General features: G+C 43.5%; 1 protein-coding gene across 1 annotated transcript in view; it reads right to left on the reverse strand.

Annotated features, from left to right (window-relative positions):
- The window catches only part of LOC135508920 (LHFPL tetraspan subfamily member 3 protein-like), a 64,181-nt gene extending 45,180 nt beyond the window's left edge, over window positions 1-19,001 (reverse strand). Inside the window, exons 1-2 of the mRNA XM_064929138.1 lie at window positions 18,812-19,001; window positions 17,363-18,586 (exon numbers count right to left, since the gene is read on the reverse strand). Of these exons, the coding sequence (XP_064785210.1) occupies window positions 17,363-17,795 (433 nt within the window). The 5' untranslated portion in view covers window positions 17,796-18,586; window positions 18,812-19,001. The remainder of the gene's footprint in view (window positions 1-17,362; window positions 18,587-18,811) is intronic.
- Window positions 19,002-26,586: the final 7,585 nt, after the last annotated feature.

Below are 26,586 nucleotides of genomic sequence, written 5' to 3' on the forward strand. Positions count from 1 at the left end.
AGGAGGTGAACAGATGATCTCCACATGTGTGGTTCCCACAGTGAAGCTTGGAGGAGGTGATGTGATGGTGTGGTGGTGCTTTACTGGTGACACTGTCTGTGATTTATTTAGAATTTAAGGCACACTTAACCAGCATGGCTACCACAGCATTCTGCAGCAATACGCCATCCCATCTGGTGGTAGGATACTTGAATAAAATACTTGAATCAGTTATAGAACCCATCACCCTTTATGGTTGTGAGGTCGGGTCCGCTCACCAACCAAGATTTCACAAAATGGGACGAACACCAAATTGAGACTCTGCACGCAGAATTCTGCAAAAAATATCCTCTGTGTACCATGTAAAACACCAAATAAAGCATGCAGAGCAGAATTAGGCCGATACCCACTAATGATCAAAATCCAAAAAAGATCTGTTAAATTCTACAACCACCTAAAAGGAAGCGATTCCCAAACCTTCCATAACAAAGCCATCACCCACAGAGAGATGAACCTGGATTAGAGTCCCCTAACTAAGCAAGCTGGTCCTGTGGCTCTGTTCACAAACACACCCCACAGAGCCCCAGGACAGCAACACAATTAGACCCAATCAAATCATGAGAAAACAAAAAGATAATTACTTGACACATTAGAAAGAATTGACAAAAAAACAGAGCAAACTAGAATGCTATTTGGCCCTACACAGAGAGTACACAGTGGCAGAATACCTGACCACTGTGACTGACCCAAAATGAAGGAAAGCTTTAACTATGTGTAACGGATGCGAAACGACTAACTGAGTTAGCGGTGTGCGCTAAAATAGCGTTTCAATCAGTGACGTCACTTGCTCTGAGACCTTGAAGTAGTAGTTCCCCTTGCTCTGCAAGGGCCGCGGCTTTTGTGGAGCGATGGGTAACGATGCTTCGAGGGTGTCAGTTGTTGATGTGTGCAGAGGGTCCCTGGTTCGCACCCGGGTATGGGCGAGGCCGACGGTCTAAAGTTATACTGTTACATATGTATAGACTCAGTGAGCATAGCCTTGCTATTGAGCAAGATCTGGCTCTCAAGAGAAGACAGACTATGTGCTCACTGCCCACAAAATGAGGTGGAAACTGAGCTGCACTTCCTAACCTCCTGTCCAATACATAACCGTATTAGAGACACATATTTCCCTCAGATTACACAGATCCACAAAGAATTAGAAAACAAATCACATTTTGAAAAGCTCTATCTATTGGGTGAAATACCACGGTGTGACATCACATCAGCAAGATGTGTGACCTGTTGCCACAAGAAAAGGGCAACCAGTGAAGAACAAACACCATTTCAAATACAACCTATATTTATGTTTATTTATTTTGTACTTGATCTATTTGCACATTGCTACAACCCCGTAAATATAGGTATTATGGGACTTGAAATGTCTATATTCAGACGGGTTTGAGTGTAATATTTACTGTTGACTTTTTATTGTTTATTTCCCTTTTGTTTATCCATTTCACTTCCTTTGGCAATGTAAACATAGGTTTCCCATGCCAATAAAGCAAATCAAATTGAATTGAGAGAGAGCCGTATAGAGACTCAGAGAGAGCCTTATAGAGACTCAGAGAGAGAGCCTTATAGAGACTCGGAGAGAGAGCCTTATAGAGACTCAGAGAGAGAGAGCCTTATAGAGACTCAAAGAGAGAGCATTATAGAGACTCAGAGAGAGAGAGCATTATAGCGACTCAGAGAGAGAGAGCATTATAGAGACTCAGAGAGAGAGAGCATTATAGAGACTCAGAGAGAGAGCATTATAGAGACTCGGAGAGAGAGCCTTATAGAGACTCGGAGAGAGAGCCTTATAGAGACTCGGAGAGGGAGAGCCTTATAGAGACTCAAAGAGAGAGCATTATAGAGACTCAGAGAGAGAGAGCATTATAGAGACTCAGAGAGAGAGAGCATTATAGAGACTCAGAGAGAGAGCCTTATAGAGACTCAGAGAGAGAGCCTTATAGAGACTCAGAGAGAGAGCCTTATAGAGACTCAGAGAGAGAGCATTATAGAGACTCAGAGAGAGAGCCTTATAGAGACTCAGAGAGAGAGCCTTATAGAGACTCAGAGAGAGAGAGCCTTATAGAGACTCAGAGAGAGAGAGCCTTATAGAGACTCAGAGAGAGAGCATTATAGAGACTCAGAGAGAGAGCCTTATAGAGACTCAGAGAGAGCCTTATAGAGACTCAGATAGAGAGCATTATAGAGACTCAGATAGAGAGCCTTATAGAGACTCAGAGAGAGAGCATTATAGAGACTCAGAGAGAGAGCCTTATAGAGACTCAGAGAGAGAGAGAGCCTTATAGAGACTCAGATAGAGAGAGCCTTATAGAGACTCAGAGAGAGCGCTTATAGAGACTCAGAGAGAGAGCCTTATAGAGACTCAGAGAGAGAGAGAGCCTTATAGAGACTCAGAGAGAGAGCATTATAGAGACTCAGATAGAGAGCCTTATAGAGACTCTCATTATAGAGAGCGATAGAGAGCTGCAGAGAGCAAGGGAGAGAGAGAGAGAGAGAGGGGGATACAGATAAGATTGAGAGGACGAGAGAAGGAGAGAGATACCTGAAGTAGGTAGATAGATAAAATAAGATAGATAAGCTTTAGTCGAGATAAGATAAGATAGATAAGCTTTAGTCAATGGTGGTCTACTCTACTATACATACCATTAAAAACATAGATCTCCCTGATCTGATTCACTGGTTGAATAACATGCTTTGTGTTTTGAATGATCCTGACCGTGAATCAGAAGTGAGACACAGGCACGAAAGGTAAAGGAGAAATGTTGACGTTATGTACCATGACACTGCAGCAGAGAGACACGCTCTGACTACAGAAGAACCCCAAATCTGAAGCACACAATGACCCTGCTCAAGTAGGAGAATTTAGTCGCTAAGTAAAACGAGAGACGAGGAGTAGACGAGGAGAGGAGGAGAAGTTTGGGGATAATTTTATATTCTCTGCAGGAGTTCCTTCTTAAATCGTCTAGCGCTGCCTGAAACGGTCTGTTCTGACCTTCGACCTGTTTCAATCAAATCAACTGGAGTCACAACCCTGCTTTCTGCATGCTAATCCACAAACACACTTAGGCATGCACATCGCCGTCCACACACCAAGCACTCCACACTTACCAACTCCATAGCCACATCAGCATCAACTGGCAGATGAAATGGAAATGGATCTCTGGAGCATCTCTCTACCCCTCTACCACTCTCTACCCCTCTACCACTCTCTACCCCTCTACCACTCTCTACCCCTCTACCACTCTCTACCCCTCTACCACTCTCTACCCCTCTCTACCCCTCTCTACCCCTCTACCCCTCTACCCCTCTACCCCTCTCTCTCCCAACTCTCTCCTCTCCCTCTCTACCCCTCTCTCTCTACCCCTCTCTACCCCTCTACCACTCTCTACCCCTCTACCACTCTCTACCCCTCTACCACTCTCTACTACCCCTCTACCACTCTCTACCCCTCTACCACTCTCTACCCCTCTACCACTCTCTACCCTCTACCACTCTCTACCACTCTATACCCCTCTACCACTCTCTACCCCACTACCCCTCTACCACTCTCTACCCCTCTACCCCTCTACCACTCTCTACCCCTCTATACCACTCTACCACTCTCTACCCCTCTACCACTCTCTACCCCACTACCACTCTATACCCCTCTACCACTCTCTTTCTCTCTCTTCCCCTCTAACACAAGTCAGTACAGGTCTATAGCAGGCCATGGAAACACAAGTCAGTACAGGTCTATAGCAGGCCATGGAAACACAAGTCAGTATAGGTCTATAGCAGGCCATGGAAACACAAGTCAGTACAGGTCTATAGCAGGCCATGGAAACACAAGTCAGTATAGGTCTATAGCAGGCCATGGAAACACAAGTCAGTACAGGTCTATAGCAGGCCATGGAAACACAAGTCAGTACAGGTCTATAGCAGGCCATGGAAACACAAGTCAGTACAGGTCTATAGCAGGCCATGGAAACACAAGTCAGTACAGGTCTATAGCAGGCCATGGAAACACAAGTCAGTACAGGTCTATAGCAGGCCATGGAAACACAAGTCAGTACAGGTCTATAGCAGGCCATGGAAACACAAGTCAGTACAGGTCTATAGCAGGCCATGGAAACACAAGTCAGTATAGGTCTATAGCAGGCCATGGAAACACAAGTCAGTACAGGTCTATAGCAGGCCATGGAAACACAAGTCAGTATAGGTCTATAGCAGGCCATGGAAACACAAGTCAGTACAGGTCTATAGCAGGCCATGGAAACACAAGTCAGTACAGGTCTATAGCAGGCCATGGAAACACAAGTCAGTACAGGTCTATAGCAGGCCATGGAAACACAAGTCAGTACAGGTCTATAGCAGGCCATGGAAACACAAGTCAGTACAGGTCTATAGCAGGCCATGGAAACACAAGTCAGTACAGGTCTATAGCAGGCCATGGAAACACAAGTCAGTACAGGTCTATAGCAGGCCATGGAAACACAAGTCAGTACAGGTCTATAGCAGGCCATGGAAACACAAGTCAGTACAGGTCTATAGCAGGCCATGGAAACCATGTGTTTGATATATTTCCACCTATTCCACCAGCACATCCTCCCTAATTAAGGTGCCACCAACCTCCTGTGGATGGCAGACATTTTTGAGTAGCTCCTTCTATAATGTTGTTGAATTTATTCTGGATTTATTATGGATAAATGAATAAACAATATCCCCATTTTAAAAAGAATTGTATCAGTATAAGGTAAACTTATACTCTGTTTTATAAGTAATAGACAAAATGAGTTCATAAGAAGGAATTGTGTGACAGGACAAGGAGTAATAAAAAGTTAATGAACACCATTCCAACTAGGCAGGAACAAATGGGTTGTGGACTGTGTAAACACATAAGGTCGTTAGCCTATGGTTGACCCTACTGAAACTTAGCTCTGGGGTTTTTAGATAAGGCAGTGAGTGCATTCCTAGGTTTTCTTTTAATTATAACTGTCAGTTCAGTGGTGATCGATAATGTTGAGGAGTCAAAAGTTATCTGGGAGTGTGTTAGTAAGTTAGAATGAACTTTTCACCTTACTTTGTCCCGGTCGAGAGGGGATTCTGTTAAAGCAGTAAAATGACGTCATGATCTGTATATAAACTGCTGTACGTGTTTAAGTGGGAGCGCGCTCCGAGAATACATTCTATTACCTATTATTTAAAGACTTGTCTGCGTCTATTTTATGCAAACAAGAAATCTTACAAATTCTCATAAAATAGATTAAGGGCTTTCAATTGATGAAAGCACATTGGCATATTTAAATTATAGTAACAAATGTCTCTTGGTGTTTTTTACTCGCTGATTAAAGACGCAGCCTTTGTTTCCCCTGGGTTTTCCTGGCAGCCTCTCTTGCTGCCCTTTCAACTGAGAGAGAAATGCTCCTCTGAGATCCAGTGAGATACTCACACACTGTTAACTGACACATATTCACATGCATTACAGACTTATTCTAAAATGGATTAAATAAATACAAATCCTCAACAATCTACACACACTACTCCATCATGACATCACAGTACCCCATAATGACATCACAATACCCCAGAATGACATCACAGTACCCCATAATGACATCACAGTACCCCATAATGACATCACAATACCCCAGAATGACATCACAGTACCCCATAATGACATCACAGTACCCCATAATGACATCACAGTACCCCATAATGGCATCACAATACCCCATAATGACATCACAATACCCCAGAATGACATCACAATACCCAAGTATTACATCACAATAGCCCAGAATTACATCACAATACCCCATACAGACAAAGCAAAAACAGTTTTTTTTTAGAAATGTTTTCAAGTGTATTCAAAAATTAAAAACATAAATACCTTATTCAGACCCTTTGCTATGAGACTCGAAATTGAGCTTAGGTGCATCCTGTTTCCAATGATCATCCTTGAGATGTTTCTTCAACTTCATTTGAGTCCACCTTTTGCCTTTTGGCAAACTTGTGTTTATATTAATGAGGAAAACAAAATAATTTGATCCATTTTAAAATTAGGCTGTAACGTAACAGAATGTGGAAAGAAAATCAAGGGATCTGAATACTTTCCAAAGGCCCTGCATATATTATCAATCGTCCATAAGTTTGAAAAAATGGAGATATCATTTTTAGGTCATATCGCCCAGACCTACGCACACACACACACTACACATACAACCACACACTACCACACACAGACACCCGGCACAGCCAGAAGACGACTGGCCACCACTAATAGCATGGTTCCTCTCTCGGTTTCTTCCTTGGTTCTGACCTACCTGCATTGCCTGCTGTTTGGGGTTTTAGGCTGGGTTTCTGTACAGCACTTTGTGACATCAGCTGATGTAAGAAGGGCTTTATAAATACATTTGATTTGATTTAGACACACACAACCACACACAACCACACACAACCACACACAGACACACACAGACACACACAACCACACACAGACACACACAACAACACAGACACACACAACCACACACAGACACACACAGACACACACAACCACACACAGACACACACAGACACACACAACAACACAGACACACACAGACACACACAACCACACACAGACACACACAACAACACAGACACACACAACCACACACAGACACACACAACCACACACAGACACACACAGTGATGTTCCCGCCTTTCGGGGTCAGGGGGGTGGGGGGGGGGAATTTGGTTAACCGGCAGTGAAAAGGCTCATACTCTGAGAACTTCCTACCAAGCTCCTGTGTGTATAAGACACACACTGTGTTTTCTCTTAGACATTATTCTGAAGACACGTGTAACCACATTTAAATCAGCCTGTTGGTAACACAGTCACTCTGTGTTATTCTGGAATGTAGCAGGCATATAATGCACACTGGACTTGTTTGAGTGTCAATTATTTTGTGACTAATACATTCTATTTGTTTAATTGAGTAAATGCATTCCTCTTTTTGCAGAGTAATTATTTGATTGACGACATGCCTGTTATTTCCTAGGTCTCTTGATAGTTGTTAATTCCACTATACACAGAGCACATGCTTGGGTACCAATTTGACATCCCTAAACTGCTTGCCTCAAAAAATTAATCCTAAAACACTGGGTCGTCAGGATTAGCTATTTGTATCGAGCCTCTTTAATAATTGCATTACAGTGTAAGATAGATACATGTTTATTATAGTCATACTGAGAGGTGATGCAAGACGAGATCCTCCAGAGACACACAGGGCCTGCTGTATTTATTCATGTAACCATGGAGTCAGATTGACAAATGTAGTTTGTTATTATTCAACATCAATTCTACATAATAACGGATGGATGATTTCCACCAAACGACACCAGCCACACCACACCTAATGTAACCCAACCTGACCTAATGTAACCCAACCAAACCACACCTAATGTAACCCAACCACACCTAATGTAACCCAACCAAACCACACCTAATGTAACCCAACCTGACCTAATGTAACCAAACCAAACCACACCTAATGTAACCCAACCTGACCTAATGTAACCAAACCAAACCACACTTAATGTAACCCAACCTGACCTAATGTAACCAAACTAAACCACACCTAATGTAACCCAACCACACCTAATGTAACCCAACCACACCTAATGTAACCCAACCACACCTAATGTAACCAAACCAAACCACAACTAATGTAACCCAACCTGACCTAATGTAACCAAACCAAACCACACCTAATGTAACCCAACCACACCTAATGTAACCCAACCACACCCAATGTAACCCAACCACACCTAATGTAACCCAACCAAACCACACCTAATGTAACCCAACCTGACCTAATGTAACCCAACCTGACCTAATGTAACCCAACCAAACCACACCTAATGTAACCAAACCACACCTAATGTAATCCAACCAAACCACACCTAATGTAACCCAACCTGACCTAATGTAATCCAACCAAACCACACCTAATGTAACCCAACCTGACCTAATGTAACCCAACCAAACCACACCTAATGTAACCCAACCTGACCTAATGTAACCCAACCAAACCACACCTAATGTAACCCAACCAAACCACACCTAATGTAACCCAACCTGACCTAATGTAACCCAACCTGACCTAATGTAACCCAACCAAACCACACCTAATGTAACCCAACCTGACCTAATGTAACCCAACCTGACCTAATGTAACCCAACCAAACCACACCTAATGTAACCCAACCTGACCTAATGTAACCCAACCAAACCACACCTAATGTAACACAACCTGACCTAATGTAACCCAACCAAACCACACCTAATGTAACCCAACCTGACCTAATGTAACCAAACCAAACCACACCTAATGTAACCCAACCACACCTAATGTAACCCAACCACACCCAATGTAACCCAACCACACCTAATGTAACCAAACAAAACCACACCTAATGTAACCCAACCTGACCTAATGTAACCAAACCAAACCACACCTAATGTAGCCCAACCAAACCACACCTAATGTAACCCAACCTGACCTAATGTAACCCAACCTGACCTAATGTAACCCAACCAAACCACACCTAATGTAACCAAACCACACCTAATGTAAACAAACCATACCTAATGTAACCCAACCTGACCTAATGTAACCCAACCAAACCACACCTAATGTAACCCAACCTGACCTAATGTAACCCAACCTGACCTAATGTAACCCAACCAAACCACACCTAATGTAACCAAACCACACCTAATGTAACCCAACCTGACCTAATGTAACCAAACCTGACCTAATGTAACCCAACCAAACCACACCTAATGTAACCCAACCTGACCTAATGTAACCCAACCAAACCACACCTAATGTAACCCAACCTGACCTAATGTAACCCAACCAAACCACACCTAATGTAACCCAACCTGACCTAATGTAACCCAACCAAACCACACCTAATGTAACCCAACCACACCTAATGTAACCCAACCAAACCACACCTAATGTAACCCAACCTGACCTAATGTAACCAAACCAAACCACACCTAATGTAACCCAACCTGACCTAATGTAACCAAACCAAACCACACTTAATGTAACCCAACCTGACCTAATGTAACCAAACTAAACCACACCTAATGTAACCCAACCACACCTAATGTAACCAAACCACACCTAATGTAACCCAACCACACCTAATGTAACCCAACCACACCTAATGTAACCCAACCAAACCACACCTAATGTAACCCAACCTGACCTAATGTAACCAAACCAAACCACACCTAATGTAACCCAACCAAACCACACCTAATGTAACCCAACCTGACCTAATGTAACCCAACCTGACCTAATGTAACCCAACCAAACCACACCTAATGTAACCAAACCACACCTAATGTAATCCAACCAAACCACACCTAATGTAACCCAACCTGACCTAATGTAATCCAACCAAACCACACCTAATGTAACCCAACCTGACCTAATGTAACCCAACCAAACCACACCTAATGTAACCCAACCTGACCTAATGTAACCCAACCTGACCTAATGTAACACAACCAAACTACACCTAATGTAACCCAACCAAACCACACCTAATGTAACCCAACCTGACCTAATGTAACCCAACCTGACCTAATGTAACCCAACCAAACCACACCTAATGTAACACAACCTGACCTAATGTAACCCAACCAAACCACACCTAATGTAACCCAACCTGACCTAATGTAACCAAACCAAACCACACCTAATGTAACCCAACCACACCTAATGTAACCCAACCACACCCAATGTAACCCAACCACACCTAATGTAACCAAACAAAACCACACCTAATGTAACCCAACCTGACCTAATGTAACCAAACCAAACCACACCTAATGTAACCCAATCAAACCACACCTAATGTAACCCAACCTGACCTAATGTAACCCAACCTGACCTAATGTAACCCAACCAAACCACACCTAATGTAACCAAACCACACCTAATGTAAACAAACCATACCTAATGTAACCCAACCTGACCTAATGTAACCCAACCAAACCACACCTAATGTAACCCAACCTGACCTAATGTAACCCAACCTGACCTAATGTAACCCAACCAAACCACACCTAATGTAACCAAACCACACCTAATGTAACCCAACCAAACCACACCTAATGTAACCCAACCTGACCTAATGTAACCCAACCAAACCACACCTAATGTAACCCAACCTGACCTAATGTAACCCAACCAAACCACACCTAATGTAACCCAACCTGACCTAATGTAACCCAACCAAACCACACCTAATGTAACCCAACCACACCTAATGTAACCCAACCAAACCACACCTAATGTAACCCAACCTGACCTAATGTAACCAAATCAAACCACACCTAATGTAACCCAACCTGACCTAATGTAACCAAACCAAACCACACTTAATGTAACCCAACCTGACCTAATGTAACCAAACTAAACCACACCTAATGTAACCCAACCACACCTAATGTAACCCAACCACACCTAATGTAACCCAACCACACCTAATGTAACCAAACCAAACCACACCTAATGTAACCCAACCTGACCTAATGTAACCAAACCAAACCACACCTAATGTAACCCAACCACACCTAATGTAACCCAACCACACCCAATGTAACTCAACCACACCTAATGTAACCCAACCAAACCACACATAATGTAACCCAACCTGACCTAATGTAACCAAACCAAACCACACCTAATGTAACCCAACCAAACCACACCTAATGTAACCCAACCAAACCACACCTAATGTAACCCAACCTGACCTAATGTAACCCAACCTGACCTAATGTAACCCAAACAAACCACACCTAATGTAACCCAACCTGACCTAATGTAATCCAACCAAACCACACCTAATGTAACCCAACCTGACCTAATGTAATCCAACCAAACCACACCTAATGTAACCCAACCTGACCTAATGTAACCCAACCAAACCACACCTAATGTAACCCAACCTGACCTAATGTAACCCAACCTGACCTAATGTAACCCAACCAAACTACACCTAATGTAACCCAACCAAACCACACCTAATGTAACCCAACCTGACCTAATGTAACCCAACCTGACCTAATGTAACCCAACCAAACCACACCTAATGTAACACAACCTGACCTAATGTAACCCAACCAAACCACACCTAATGTAACCCAACCTGACCTAATGTAACCAAACCAAACCACACCTAATGTAACCCAACCACACCTAATGTAACCCAACCACACCCAATGTAACCCAACCACACCTAATGTAACCAAACAAAACCACACCTAATGTAACCCAACCTGACCTAATGTAACCAAACCAAACCACACCTAATGTAACCCAACCAAACCACACCTAATGTAACCCAACCTGACCTAATGTAACCCAACCTGACCTAATGTAACCCAACCAAACCACACCTAATGTAACCAAACCACACCTAATGTAACCAAACCACACCTAATGTAACCCAACCTGACCTAATGTAACCCAACCAAACCACACCTAATGTAACCCAACCGGACCTAATGTAACCCAACCTGACCTAATGTAACCCAACCAAACCACACCTAATGTAACCAAACCACACCTAATGTAACCCAACCAAACCACACCTAATGTAACCCAACCTGACCTAATGTAACCCAACCAAACCACACCTAATGTAACCCAACCTGACCTAATGTAACCCAACCAAACTACACCTAATGTAACCCAACCAAACCACACCTAATGTAACCCAACCTGACCTAATGTAACCCAACCAAACCACACCTAATGTAACCCAACCTGACCTAATGTAACCAAACCAAACCACACCTAATGTAACCCAACCAAACCACACCTAATGTAACCCAACCTGACCTAATGTAACCCAACCTGACCTAATGTAACCCAACCAAACCACACCTAATGTAACCAAACCACACCTAATGTAACCCAACCAAACCACACCTAATGTAACCCAACCTGACCTAATGTAACCCAACCAAACTACACCTAATGTAACCCAACCAAACCACACCTAATGTAACCCAACCTGACCTAATGTAACCCAACCAAACCACACCTAATGTAACCCAACCTGACCTAATGTAACCCAACCAAACCACACCTAATGTAACCCAACCTGACCTAATGTAACTCAACCAAACCACACCTAATGTAACCCAACCTGACCTAATGTAACCCAACCAAACCACACCTAATGTAACCCAACCTGACCTAATGTAACCCAACCAAACCACACCTAACGTTACCCAACCTGACCTAATGTAACCCAACCAAACCACACCTAATGTAACCAACCTGACCTAATGTAACCCAACCAAACCACACCTAATGTAACCCAACCAAACCACACCTAATGTAACCCAACCTGACCTAATGTAACCCAACCCAACCTGACCTAACCTAACCCAAACAAACCTGACCTAATGTAACCCAACCCAACCTGACCTAACCTAACCCAACCAAACCTGACATAATATAACCCAACCTGACCTAATGTAACCCAACCTGACCTAATCTAACCCAACCCAACCTGACCTAACCTAACCCAACCTGACCTAACCTAACCAATCCTGACCTAATCTAACCCAACCCAACCTGACCTAACCTAACCCAACCTGACCTAATCTAACCCAACCTGACCTAATCTAATCTAACCGAACCAAACCTGACCCAATTTAACCCAACCTGACCTAATCTAACCGAACCCAACCTGACCTAATCTAACCCTACCCAACCTGACCTAATCTAACCCGACCCGACCTGACCTAATCTAACCCAACCCGACCTAACCCAACCTGACCTAATATAACCAAACCTAATATAATCCAACCCAACCTGACCTAACCTAACCCGACCTAATCTAACCGAACCTGACCTAATATAACCAAGCCAAACCTGACCCAACCTAACCCAACCCAACCTGAAATAACCCAACCCAACCTGACCTAATCTAACCTGACCCAACCTAACCTAACCCAACCTGACCTAACCCAACCTAGCCTAACCTAACCTAACCCAACCTAACCTAACCTAACCCAACCTGACCCAACCTAACCTAACCCAACCTAACCCAACCTAATCTAACTCAACCCAACCTAACCTGACCCAACCTAACCTAACCCAACCTGACCTAACCCAACCTAACCTAACCCAACCTAACCTAACCTAACCTAACCCAACCTAACCTAACCCAACCTAACCTTGAGCTAAATGTAATGGAGGTGAAAAGGCCTGTTCTCTCATTCACCATTTCACCATCGTGTGTGTGTGTGTGTGTGTGTGTGTGTGTGTGTGTGTGTGTGTGTGTGTGTGTGTGTGTGTGTGTGTGTGTGTGTGTGTGTGTGTGTGTGTGTGTGTGTGTGTGTGTGTGTGTGTGTGAAAAGGAACAGGGCCAAATAGTAGCAGCTGCGGTCTGTGATGCAATGTTTACATGTGTAGATTGATTTGAAAGAGAAGATGGAAGATTCCAGGAATGGAATCTCCTCTGATATAGAGGGTTCTAGAACATCGACTTTTAGAATGTATCATATTAGCATTACAATGCTAAGGAAGGATATGTTGATGGTGTACAATCATCTCTAAGGGTGAGTCCCAAATCACACCCTTATTCCTATATAGAACCCCATGGGCTGCTGGTCTAAAGTAGTGCACTATAAAGGGAACAAGTTGCCATTTGGAACATTGCCTGTTGTGTCAGTGGGAAGTCCTAAGGCTGTTCTGGTAATGATGGCTGTAAGCCATTTAGTATTCATGTTCAATCAGGTGACTCCTGCCAGTATTGAGTTCAATTGAAGGGAAGGAAGCCTGGCATGGGGTTGTGTAATTGCGTTCACGCTGTGGAGCCAATCAGAATGAGTCAGTTTTACTGGCTAAATAGCGTAGTGTTGTGTTCAAAACCCATTTTTTATTGTTTTTTATTTCAAGAGACAAAGCTGATCCTGAGATATAGCTGAAGAGTTCTCTCTCTATCTCTTCTCTCCTACTACTGTATGTTCACAATGCTGCGATATGTCCAGACATCTTCTCCTTTTGTTCTGGATTACCTTTATACACCTGTGACAACAACATGACCGCAGCACAGGTGCAACCCCCCCCCCCCCCCAATAGTCCAATTCAGCACCATGGACAGCGTCAACTGACACGACAACAGAATTGCAACATATTGGTTCAGCACCAATGGACAGCACCAAACTGCACGGCCATGCATTCAACACCATTGACAGGAGGTAAGTGACACAGCTGTCATTTCAGCACTGTGGACAGCACCAAACTGCACGGCCATGCATTTAACACCATTGGCAGGAGGCCAGTGACACAGCTGTCATTTCAGCACCGTGGACAGCACCAAACTGCACGGCCATGCATTTAACACCATTGACAGGAGGCAAGTGACACAGCTGTCATTTCAGCACCGTGGACAGCACCAAACTGCATGGCCATGCATTCAACACCATTGGCAGGACGTAAGTGACACAGCTGTCATTTCAGCACCGTGGACAGCACCAAACTGCTCGGCCATGCATTTAACACCATTGACAGGAGGCCAGTGACACAGCTGTCATTTCAGCACTGTGGACAGCACCAAACTGCACGGCCATGCATTTAACACCATTGGCAGGAGGCCAGTGACACAGCTGTCATTTCAGCACCGTGGACAGCACCAAACTGCACAGCCATGCATTTAACACCATTGGCAGGAGGCCAGTGACACAGCTGTCATTTCAGCACTGTGGACAGCACCAAACTGCTCGGCCATGCATTTAACACCATTGGCAGGAGGTAAGTGACACAGCTGTCATTTCAGCACCATGGACAGCACCAAACTGCACGGCCATGCATTTAACACCATTGGCAGGAGGCCAGTGACACAGCTGTCATTTCAGCACCGTGGACAGCACCAAACTGCTCGGCCATGCATTTAACACCATTGGCAGGAGGCCAGTGACACAGCTGTCATTTCAGCACCATGGACAGCGCCACGTGTTATTTAAGGCCATCCATTCAGCGCTACCAGTCTGCCGCCTTACAGCTGGCATTACACTAGACAGCTCCTAACCAGCGCGGGCGATTATGACAGGAGTGGGCACTCCTAACACTTTCATTCAAGGGGAAACATGGAAAATTAAAACCCAAACACTTGACTTGAACCATGCATTTAAGACACTGATATTAAAAAGTAGGTATATTTTTCTGGGTGATTTAAATAATTTGCTTGCGACCGATGACATTCATATTCTGACTATCTCTGAAACTCATTTAGATAATACTTTTGATTATACAGTAGTAGCAATACAAGGTTTACAGCAAAGACAGAAATGCCAAAGGTGGAGGTGTTGCTGTTTATATTTAGAACCACATTACTGTAAAGCTTAGAGACAATCTCATGTTAAAATACTGTTGAAGTAATATGGCTACAGGTTCATCTGCCTCACCTAAAGCCCATTCTGGTGGGAAGCTGCTATAGACCACCAAGTGCTAACAGTCAGTATCTGGATAACGTGTGAAATGCTTGATAATGTATGTGATATCAACAGAGCTATATTTTCTGGGTGATTTTAAATATCGACTGGCTTTCAGGAAAAAGCTTCAAACTGTAACCAGTGCCTGCAGCCTGGTTCAGGTTATTAGTCAACCTACCAGGGAAATTACAAACAGCACAAGACTGAAATCATCAACATGTATCGATCCCATCTTTACTAATACCACAGACATTTGCTTTAAACCAGTATCCAAATTGATAGGATGAAGTGATCACAATATAGTAGCCATATCTAGTTAAACCAAAGTTCCAAAGGCTGGGCCTAATATAGTGAATAAGGTCATACAATACGTTCTATTGTGATTCCTATGTTGATGATGTATAGAATATGTGTTGGTCTGTGGTGTGTAATGAGGAGCAACCAGACGCTGCACTTGACACATTTATGAAATTGTTTATCCCAGTTATTAATAAGCAATGCAACCATTAAGAAAATGACTGTAAAAACTGTTAAATCCCCTGAGGATTGATGAGGAATTGAAAAATGACATGGTTGAGAGGGATGAGGCAAAAGGAATGGCAAATAAGTCTGGCGGCACAACTGATTGGCAAACGTCCTGCAAATTGAGAAATCATGTGACTAATCTGAATAAAAAGAAGAAGAAACCACACTATGAAACAAAGATCAATGACATAAAGAATGATAGTAAAAAGCTTTGGAGCACCTTAAATGAAATCTTGGGCAAAAGAGCAAACTCAGCTCGATAATTCATTTGAATCAGATGGCTCATTCATCACAAAACCCTCTGAAATTGCCAACTACTTTAATGATTTCGGGGAACTTAGGCACGACATGCCGGCAACAACCACTGATACTATTTTTTATTTTTATTTATTTTTTATTTATTTAATTTAACTAGGCAAGTCAGTTAAGAAATCCATCTGATTTACACAGACCACAGTGTCTTAGACCGCTGTGCCACTCAGGATCCAACACAGACTACTCTGGGCCAATTGGGCGCCGCCCTAGTGATCAGACTACCGATCATGGCCGGTTGCGATACAGCCCGGGATCAAACCCGGGTCTGCAGTGGCGCCTCTAGCTCTGCGATGCAGTGTCTTAGAGCGCTGTGCCACTCAGGATCCCTAAAATAAACAGATTATTGACACTACACATCTAAGTATATCTGACCAAATGATGAAAGAAGAGCGTTGTAATTTTGAATTCCGTAAAGTGAGTGTGGAAGAGGTGAAAAAAATGATTGTCTATCAACAATGACAAGCCAACGGGGTCTGACAACTTGGATGGAAAATTACTGAGGATTATATATTGCCACTCCTATTCGCCAGATCTTCAATTTAAACCGACACAAAAGTGTGTGCCCTCAGGCCTGGAGGGAAGCTAAAAGTCATTCCGCTACCTAAGAATAGTGAAGGCCCCATTGCTGGCTCAAATAGCCCGACCAATCAACCTGTTAACAAACCTTTGTAATATTTTTTGGGAAAAAAAGTTTGACCAAATACAATGCTATTTTACAGTAAACGAATTGACAACAGACTTTCAGCATGCTTCGGCAGCAGCTAATGGGGATCCCTAAGAAAACTCAAAAACGAAATATGACAATATATGTATTAACTTTTGATCACTTAAACTGGCCAGGTAAAAAGTAATAGATCATATTCCGTTCATGTGTAGTCCTACAGTCAACCTAAAAGGCTATACACCAACCATGCAGGGGGAGGTTTAGGCCTACTTCCAAGACATTACTCAAAACAAGCTGCCTAGGTCCTAGTGGCAGTCATCACTTACCCGAGGCCCCCTGCATCCAGCCGCAGATCTTATAGACGGTGGTGGTGGAGAACAGGAAGAAGAGAGTGAAGGAAGCGATGCAAGCCATCACCAACATCATCGACATTCCTACGAAGAACGACGCGGCCTTGAACGCGGTGGAAGGGATCTGAGCGAACTCGGTGAAGGTCCCTGTGCAGTCGAGCTCCCTCTGGATTCCGTCGCCGGTGCAGAAGTGGAAGAGGCCGAAGTAGCCGGCCTGAGGGGTGTCCACGCCGTCTCCGATCCAATAGGGCTGGCTGAAGATCACCACGTTCAAGATGGCGAACAGGATGGTGAAAATGGCCCACAGGAGTCCGATGGCGCGGGAGTTGCGGACGTAGTTATGCTGGTATAGTTTAATGTCGTCCGAGGACATGGATGAGAGCATCGACGCGGCCGATCCGGGTATCATTGTAGCACAGTTTGTTTTGTAGCCTAGATATGCTTATTTAAATTAGGTAGACAATCAAGGGGTGGGGGGTAATTAACTGACTAATTAATTAGTTGAGAAATGCAGGAATCCGTAGTTATTTCTGCTGTAAAAAGCACCCAACAGTAGGCCTAGCCTAGATTGAATGAATCACATCAAAGGCAACATCTGGCCAGTATATTCAACTCATGACGTCGCATCCCGATGCTGGTGCATAAACTGGATAGTCAAAACGTTCACCTGCAAGCTCGCTCCTATATTTAGCCTAACTGATAACTCTGAGAACTTGGCGACTCCTGAACTAGTGTATGTGAGAAATAATTCCCTCCCACCTCTCTCGTAGGCTACGAATGCCCGTCTGTCAGACACATCGCTCTCTGGGCACGTGTCACTTGCGTGCCCGGATTACCTCCTTGAAAAACACAGCAAATATCAGATTGTCATTCGGATATTACACATGACATTTCACAAATTATCAAATTTAAATCGATATACATTTTTTTGGCCTACCAATAGCTTACAGAACAGCAGTGACTGCAATAGGCTATGCCTCCAATTTCCTAAGCAATGTAGACGACAGCGACAGAATCAAACCGGAGCAAACGAAACACAATGTCTATGATGCATTCCTTCCCGTAAACCCAAATCACAATCCTGCGAGATAATTCACAGCATCTAGCCCGGGATAAATTACACACAGCCCTGTCCCGGTACTTTGCTACGGAGAATATTTTCACGAGCTACGGCAGCATCAGCAGCCTCTGTCAGTGATGCTGAAAGAAAGGAGAGGAGAAGAGGAAGAGAGGAGGAGTGAAAAGAGGAGACACGATTCAATAACCGCACCAGATGAAGCGGACAGTGGTGTGCGTGTCAACGCTGACGATGTTCAGTTCTCTCAACCTATAACAACATTACATCTGTCTGCCCCATGAGGTGTTTAAATATAGCCTGTTACATTCTATCCAAGCAATATATTTCAAAGAGATGTGTAGCCCTACATTCGTGACTAGCCGTCCAAACACTGCTGCATCAATCCCACAACCTCGCGTTCTGGCTTTGGTACCGTCTGTAGGTTACGGACAGATCCGGACGACAAGACAAGCCCACATCCTCGCAATCACATGATCTGCGTTTGACAGCTTGCGCGTCGAAATGGAGGCTGTACAATAATCGCAAAAACACATTTCAAATGCTCACGCGGCTCGGTCAGGGCGAAAATGGCCTCTCAGATTCAGTGGTTAGTGCACGTGGCGCGCTCGGTCTCTATGACTGAGTTAAAGATGGTAGACTACCTGTCGTGCAGGACTGAACGCCTCACAGGAGGATGTCAGATTAGATGAGGAAGGACATTCAAGTATGCTGGTGCACGAGGAAACAGGCACCTTCCCACATACCAATTTACTAGAATGAAACAGACATCATTGTCCATTATTACTGGAGCGACTTATTCACCTCTGTGGCCATATTGTGTTTGAATGAACTTTAATCTTCAAAAACAAAGTACCTTCACATGTAACAAACATAGCTACATTTCATCATGTATGAATACAACAGAGACAATACTATATCGTTTGTGCAGCAGCCCACACAAACCCATATTGGTTTTGCACATAGTGATGCGGTAAACATACAGATTTGGGTCAGTGATTGTCACTGTGAAATCTTTCATCCACAAGCTTTTTTTTGGGGGGCTTAGGGGGGCTTGGGGGGGGGCATCCACAACACAGGAAGAGGATCATTTGAATCTGGATTAAACAGGGTTCTGACAAACTAGCCCCTGTTACATCATCATCGTTATGACTCATCACCCAGGGTTTAGCCCGGATCACTAATGTGTCCCAAATGGTACATTGTTACCTACATAGTGCACTACATTTGACCTGGGGCCGGATAGGATCTGATCAAACGTAGTCCACTACATATAGAGAATAGGGTGCCGTAGCTGATATAGAACTGCTGCTCTGGTATTATTACACTTTTATATACAATATTTGATGGATTTGGGTGTTTAATGCTGTCTTTTAAGGCACAGGATTGGCGCTCTCCGTGGTGCTGAATGAAGAGCCATGTACAGTGTATTTGGCAGTGGTTTAAAATTGTTACGGATACAGTTATCCTGTGTGTGTGTGTATCCTGTGTGTGTGTTTCTTTTCTCTCCTTCTCCCCTCACAGGTGAAAATCATCACTCCCCAATCAGTCAACAATCAATCAGAAGACACACCTCCTCATATTTCCTGACCTATCACAGTTCCTTCCCCATGGTTTAAAAACCCCATCATTTGTTTGTTCTGGAGCCCAGCTCAGCTGAGCTCAATCTCTCTGTAAATGCCATGTCTGTAGGTCTCTGTGTTTCACTCTCGCTTTGTGTCGTAACCTCTCTTTTGTTTAAGCACCTCATAGCACTTTGTCATCACCTGTGAGTATTGTTTTTGGTTATGGTGTTTGTGTTTGATTGCTGGTGGAAAAGGGGGAAACCAAGACAAGTCGCCCATGGGCATACACTACCCGTAGGTGAACTTTGTTAAATACACTAGTTAGAACTGGGCGGACCACCCACTGTATTTTTGGTTAGTTAGTTAGCTGTTGTTAAAGTAGGCTAGTCTAGCTTAGGGGTGTTTTTGAATACTTATTGTTTCTTTCCTTGGGTCCAGCTCAGCCCCTTTTCCTGCTCCCCCCATTACCGTGTGTTTATAAATAAACCTAGAGTTTGACGGTAGATTTCAGTTGTCGTGCTTATTTCGTTCACACTTTTCCTTTGTCACAATAATAATTTGCATGAGTTATGTTACGAGTCTCATTACCATCCCCCCTAGACTGTCGGGCCAAAAGGGATTCGTAACAAAAATACTTAAGTAAAAAATACTTTAAAGTACTACTTAAGTTGTTTTTTGGGGTGTCTGTACTTTACTATTTATATTTTTGACAACTTTTACTTTTAACTTCACTACATTTCCCCAAAAAATATTGTACTTTTTACTCCATACATTTTCCCCTGACAACCCAAAGTACTCGTTACATTTTGAACGCTTAGCAGGACTGGAAAATTGTGGAATTGACGCACTTATCAAGAGCACACGTAGCCATCCCTACTGCCTATGGTCTCACTAAACACAAATGCATCTTTTGTCAATAATGTGTGAGTGTTGGAGTGTGCCCCTGGCTATCTGTAATAATGTGTGAGTGTTGGAGTGTGCCCCTGGCTATCTGTAATAATGTGTGAGTGTTGGAGTGTGCCCCTGGCTATCTGTAATAATGTGTGAGTGTTGGAGTGTGCCCCTGGCTATCTGTAATAATGTGTGAGTGTTGGAGTGTGCCCCTGGCTATCTGTAATAATGTGTGAGTGTTGGAGTGTGCCCCTGGCTATCTGTAATAATGTGTGAGTGTTGGAGTGTGCCCTATCTGTAATAATGTGTGAGTGTTGGAGTGTGCCCCTGGCTATCTGTAATAATGTGTGAGTGTTGGAGTGTGCCCCTGGCTATCTGTAATAATGTGTGAGTGTTGGAGTGTGCCCCTGGCTATCTGTAATAATGTGTGAGTGTTGGAGTGTGCACCTGGCTATCTGTAATAATGTGTGAGTGTTGGAGTGTGCCCCTGGCTATCTGTAATAATGTGTGAGTGTTGGAGTGTGCCCCTGGCTATCTGTAATAATGTGTGAGTGTTGGAGTGTTCCCTGGCTATCTGTAATAATGTGTGAGTGTTGGAGTGTGCCCCTGGCTATCCGTACATTCTTTTTAAAACAAGAAAATGGCGTTGTCTGCTTTGTTTAATATAAGGAATGTGAGATGCTTTATACTTTTTACTTCTACTTTTGATACTTAAGTATATTTTAAAACCAAATACTTCTAGACTTTTTCTCAAGTAGTATTTTACTGGGTAACTTTGACTTGAGTAATTTCATATTAATGGGTCTTTACTTTTACTACAGTTGGGTACTTTCTCCACCACTGGCATTTGGAAAAGTATTCAGACCCCTTGACATTTTCCACATTTTGTTACGTTACAGTCTTATTCTAAAATAAATATAATTGATTATTTTCCCCCACTCATCGATCTAAACACGATACCCCATAATGATAAAGCTAAAACAGTTTTTTTAGGAAAAAAAAACTGAAATACCTTATTTACATAAGTATTCAGACCCTTTGCTATGAGGCTTGAAATTGAGCTCAGGTGCATCCTGTTTCCATTGATTATCCTTGAGAGGTTTCTACAACTTGATTGGAGACCCTGTCGTAAATTAAATTGTTTGGACATGATTTGGAAAGGCACACGCCTGTCTACATAAGGTCTCACAGTTGACAGTGCAGAGCAAAAACCCAAGTCATGAGGTCGAAGGAATTGTGACTCAAAATTGAGCTCAGGTTCTACCTGTATCCATTGATCATCCTTGAAAACAGATATATGTAAATGTATATATCACATTTACATAAGTATTCAGACCCTGTACTCAGTACTTTTTTTGAAGCACCTTTGGCAGCGATTACAGCCAGTCTGAGATCCTGAGTGCTCTGGAGCAGGTTTTCATGAAGATCTCTCTGTACTTTGCTCCGTTCATCTTTCCTTTGATCCTGACCAGTGGCAATTTTAGCATGTAAATCTTGGTGGGGTAAACACATTATTTTTGTTGTTGTTGATGCATGCCAGCAAATCCACTACACAACACAAAGCAACACAAATAAAGGTGAAAAAAAAGCAACACAACACAATACTAAACAATACATTAATTGCACTATAACGGTGACACATGGTGCCCACAAACTGTTAGGGCCAACATAAAGCTGTCCCAACAGCAGAGTCCCAACAGCAGAGTCCCAACAGCTTACCACTGCTATACCTGGCTATCAGCGGAACCTTGTCTGGCAGCGAAACAGTTTATTCAGCCTCATTTATTGCCTTTTAAAAAAAAACATAGCAGAAATTGCTTAAACAAATGTGGTTTGTAATGACAATTGAGATGTACAAACTATGATTAAGACATTAATGATTAAGACATTAATGAGCGAGCGGATGTAGTCAATACAGTTATTTGTTCAGCACTTTTTGACATGTACAGCGACAGAATTCAGAACATGGGCCATTCTTACAGTATTCTCGCTGTACACCAAGTCAGAACTGTTGGATAAATAATGAGTGGAAAAATGACCAAATTATTAGGTTGAGGCTACTAACAGTTTAGTAAGCATAATACATCATTAATGCAGCAGCATAACAAGACATTTTTGGACTCACCTTGTTGTGCCGTGCTCACTTGGACAGGAAGGTGGTGCAGCAAATCCTTCGTGGGCAAATTTTGTTATTAAACTTTGTCATCAAAGTCTGTCATTCTCTGGATTTTTGGTGCTTTCAAGACAACTGGGAATCTGGAAAAAAAACAAGGTTCGAATCATGATGACATCAGTGATCTTCAGGTCGGAGGTCTAGAAAGAGGCCAGCGTTTTCAAATTGCAATTCCAAGTTGAATGACTGTTCAACACGTATTTTCACAGTCTGAGTTGTTGTTTTTTCAGAGTTCCCAGTTGTCTTGAACTCACTGAAGTCTGAGCTTTCTCAGTTCCAAGTCTCCAGTTGTTTTGATCGTGGCATGTAATCTCTTCATTATTTCTCTTCATATGACAAGGATTGAAAAGGATTTGCCAGTAGATTGTCGACTTGATTTATGACAATGACTGCTCGCTTGCTAGCTAAGCGAGCAGTGAGTGACAGAACACTGAGCCAATCACGGCGCAACTAGAGAACATTACCAACCCTTACGATACATATTTTCAACTGGCTACCCAACCACGATGTAACGGTTTTCATGCGGTGAAGGAGAATCGGACCAAAATGCAGAGTGTAGATTGCGATCCATGTTTAATAAAAAACGTAAAACAAGAATCAATACAAATACTACAAAACAAAAAGAACGTAACGAAAACCGAAACAGCCTAAACTAGTATAAACTAACACAGAGACAGGAACAAGGACACTAAGGACAATCACCCACGAAACACACAAAGAATATGGCTGCCTAAATATGGTTCCCAATCAGAGACAACGATAATCACCTGACTCTGATTGAGAACCGCCTCAGGCAGCCATAAACTAACGCTAGACATCCCACAAAACCCCAAGACAAAAACACACCACAATAACCCATGTCACACCCTGGCCTGACCGAATAAATGAAGAAAAACATAATATATTTCGACCAGGGCGTGACACACGACAGAAAACACTGAGCTTTCTGGCTGCCCCACCTGACCTGAATGACAGGTCACCACTGGTCCTGACTAGTCTCCCAGTCCCTGAAAAACATCCCCACAGCACGATGCTGCTGCCACCACCACGCTTCACCGTAGGGATGATGCCAGGTTTCTTCCAAATGTGATGCTTGGCATTCAGGCCAAACACTCTTATTTCACATGGTCTGATGGTCCTTTAGGTGGCCTTTGGCAAACTCCAAGCGGGATTTCATGTGCCTTTTACTGAGGAGTGGCTTCCGTCTTGCCACTCTACCATTAAGGCCTGATTGCTGGAGTGGTGTAGAGATGGTTGTCCTTCTGGAAGGTTCTCCCATATCCACAGAGGAACGCTAGAGCTCCGTCAGAGTGACCATCGCGTTCTTGATCACCTCCCTGACCAAGGCCCTTTCTCCAAATTGATCAGTTTGGCCGGGCGGCCAGCTCAAGGAAGAGTTTTGCTGGCTCCAAACTTCTTCCATTTAAGAATGATGCCACAGTGTTCTTGGGGACATTCAATGCTGCAGAAATGTATTGGTTCCCTTCCACAGATCTGTTCCTCGACACAATCCTGTCTCGGAGCTCTATGGACAATTCCTTCGACCTCATGGTTTGATTTTTGTCTGTGGGACCTTATATAGACAGGTGTGTGCCTTGCCAAATTATATCCAATCAATTGAATTGACCGCACGTGGACTCCAATCATGTTGTGGAAATATCTCAAGGTTGATCAATTGAAACAGGATGCACCTGAACTCAATTTTGAGTCTCATAGCAAAGGGTCTGTTTTTTTCTAAAAACCTGCTTTTGCTTTGTCATTATGCGGTATTGTCTGTAGATGTTTTTTTATTTTAATCAATTTTAGAATAAGACTGTTATGTAACAGAATGTGTAAAAAGGGAAGTGGTTTGAATACTTTCCGAATGCACTGGAGGTGTGTCCATGGTGCTAAATGAACATCCTCTGCCCAGGTGTTGCTGACACATGCCAGATCTTACAAAGCCTGGAAAGTGTATATATTTTTTAAACGTTTCAGCTAACCACATAACATGTTATGGCAATCTGGTCCCGACTGCTCAGTCGATGACGTGGCACACAACCATTGGTTGATGCATGCAACATCTGAGCAGGGGAAGGTGATCATACTGATGTGTATGCTGTCCACGGTGTTGAACAGCAGCCATACTGGTTGTAGTTCTGTGAGTGTCATGGGAAGTCTGGTTGTAGTTCTGTGAGTGTGATGGGAAGTCTGGTTGTACTTTCTGTGAGTGTGATAGGAAGTCTGGTTGTAGTTCTGTGAGTGTGATGGGAAGTCTGGTTGTAGTTCTGTGAGTGTGATGGGAAGTCTGGTTGTAGTTCTGTGAGTGTGATGGGAAGTCTGGTTGTAGTTCTGTGAGTGTGGTGGGAAGTCTGGTTGTAGTTCTGTGAGTGTGGTGGGAAGTCTGGTTGTAGTTCTGTGAGTGAGGTGGGAAGTCTGGTTGTAGTTCTGTGAGTGTGGTGGGAAGTCTGGTTGTAGTTCTGTGAGTGAGGTGGGAAGTCTGGTTGTAGTTCTGTGAGTGTGGTGGGAATTCTGGTTGTAGTTCTGTGAGTGTGGTGGGAAGTCTGGTTGTAGTTCTGTGAGTGTGGTGGGAAGTCTGGTTGTAGTTCTGTGAGTGAGGTGGGAAGTCTGGTTGTAGTTCTGTGAGTGTGATGGGAAGTCTGGTTGTAGTTCTGTGAGTGTGGTGGGAATTCTGGTTGTAGTTCTGTGAGTGTGGTGGGAAGTCTGGTTGTAGTTCTGTGAGTGTGGTGGGAAGTCTGGTTGTAGTTCTGTGAGTGAGGTGGGAAGTCTGGTTGTAGTTCTGTGAGTGTGGTGGGAAGTCTGGTTGTAGTTCTGTGAGTGTGGTGGGAAGTCTGGTTGTAGTTCTGTGAGTGAGGTGGGAAGTCTGGTTGTAGTTCTGTGAGTGTGATGGGAAGTCTGTTTGTAGTTCTGTGAGTGTAATGGGAGGTCTGGTTGTAGTTCTGTGAGTGTAATGGGAGGTCTGGTTGTAGTTCTGTGAGTGTGATGGGAGGTCTGGTTGTAGTTCTGTGAGTGTAATGGGAGGTCTGGTTGTAGTTCTGTGAGTGTAATGGGAGGTCTGGTTGTAGTTCTGTGAGTGTGATGGGAGGTCTGGTTGTAGTTCTGTGAGTGTGATGGGAGGTCTGGTTGTAGTTCTGTGAGTGTGATGGGGAGGTCTGTTTGTAGTTTTGTGAGTGTAATGGGAGGTCTGGTTGTAGTTCTGTGAGTGTAATGGGAGGTCTGGTTGTAGTTCTGTGAGTGTGATGGGAGGTCTGGTTGTAGTTCTGTGAGTGTAATGGGAGGTCTGGTTGTAGTTCTGTGAGTGTGATGGGGAGGTCTGTTTGTAGTTCTGTGAGTGTAATGGGAGGTCTGGTTGTAGTTCTGTGAGTGTAATGGGAGGTCTGGTTGTAGTTCTGTGAGTGTGATGGGAGGTCTGGTTGTAGTTCTGTGAGTGTAATGGGAGTTCTGGTTGTAGTTCTGTGAGTGTGATGGGAGGTCTGGTTGTAGTTCTATGAGTGTG

This window comes from Oncorhynchus masou, chromosome 22 (genome assembly GCF_036934945.1).
Source record: "Oncorhynchus masou masou isolate Uvic2021 chromosome 22, UVic_Omas_1.1, whole genome shotgun sequence".
NCBI lineage: Eukaryota > Metazoa > Chordata > Actinopteri > Salmoniformes > Salmonidae > Oncorhynchus > Oncorhynchus masou.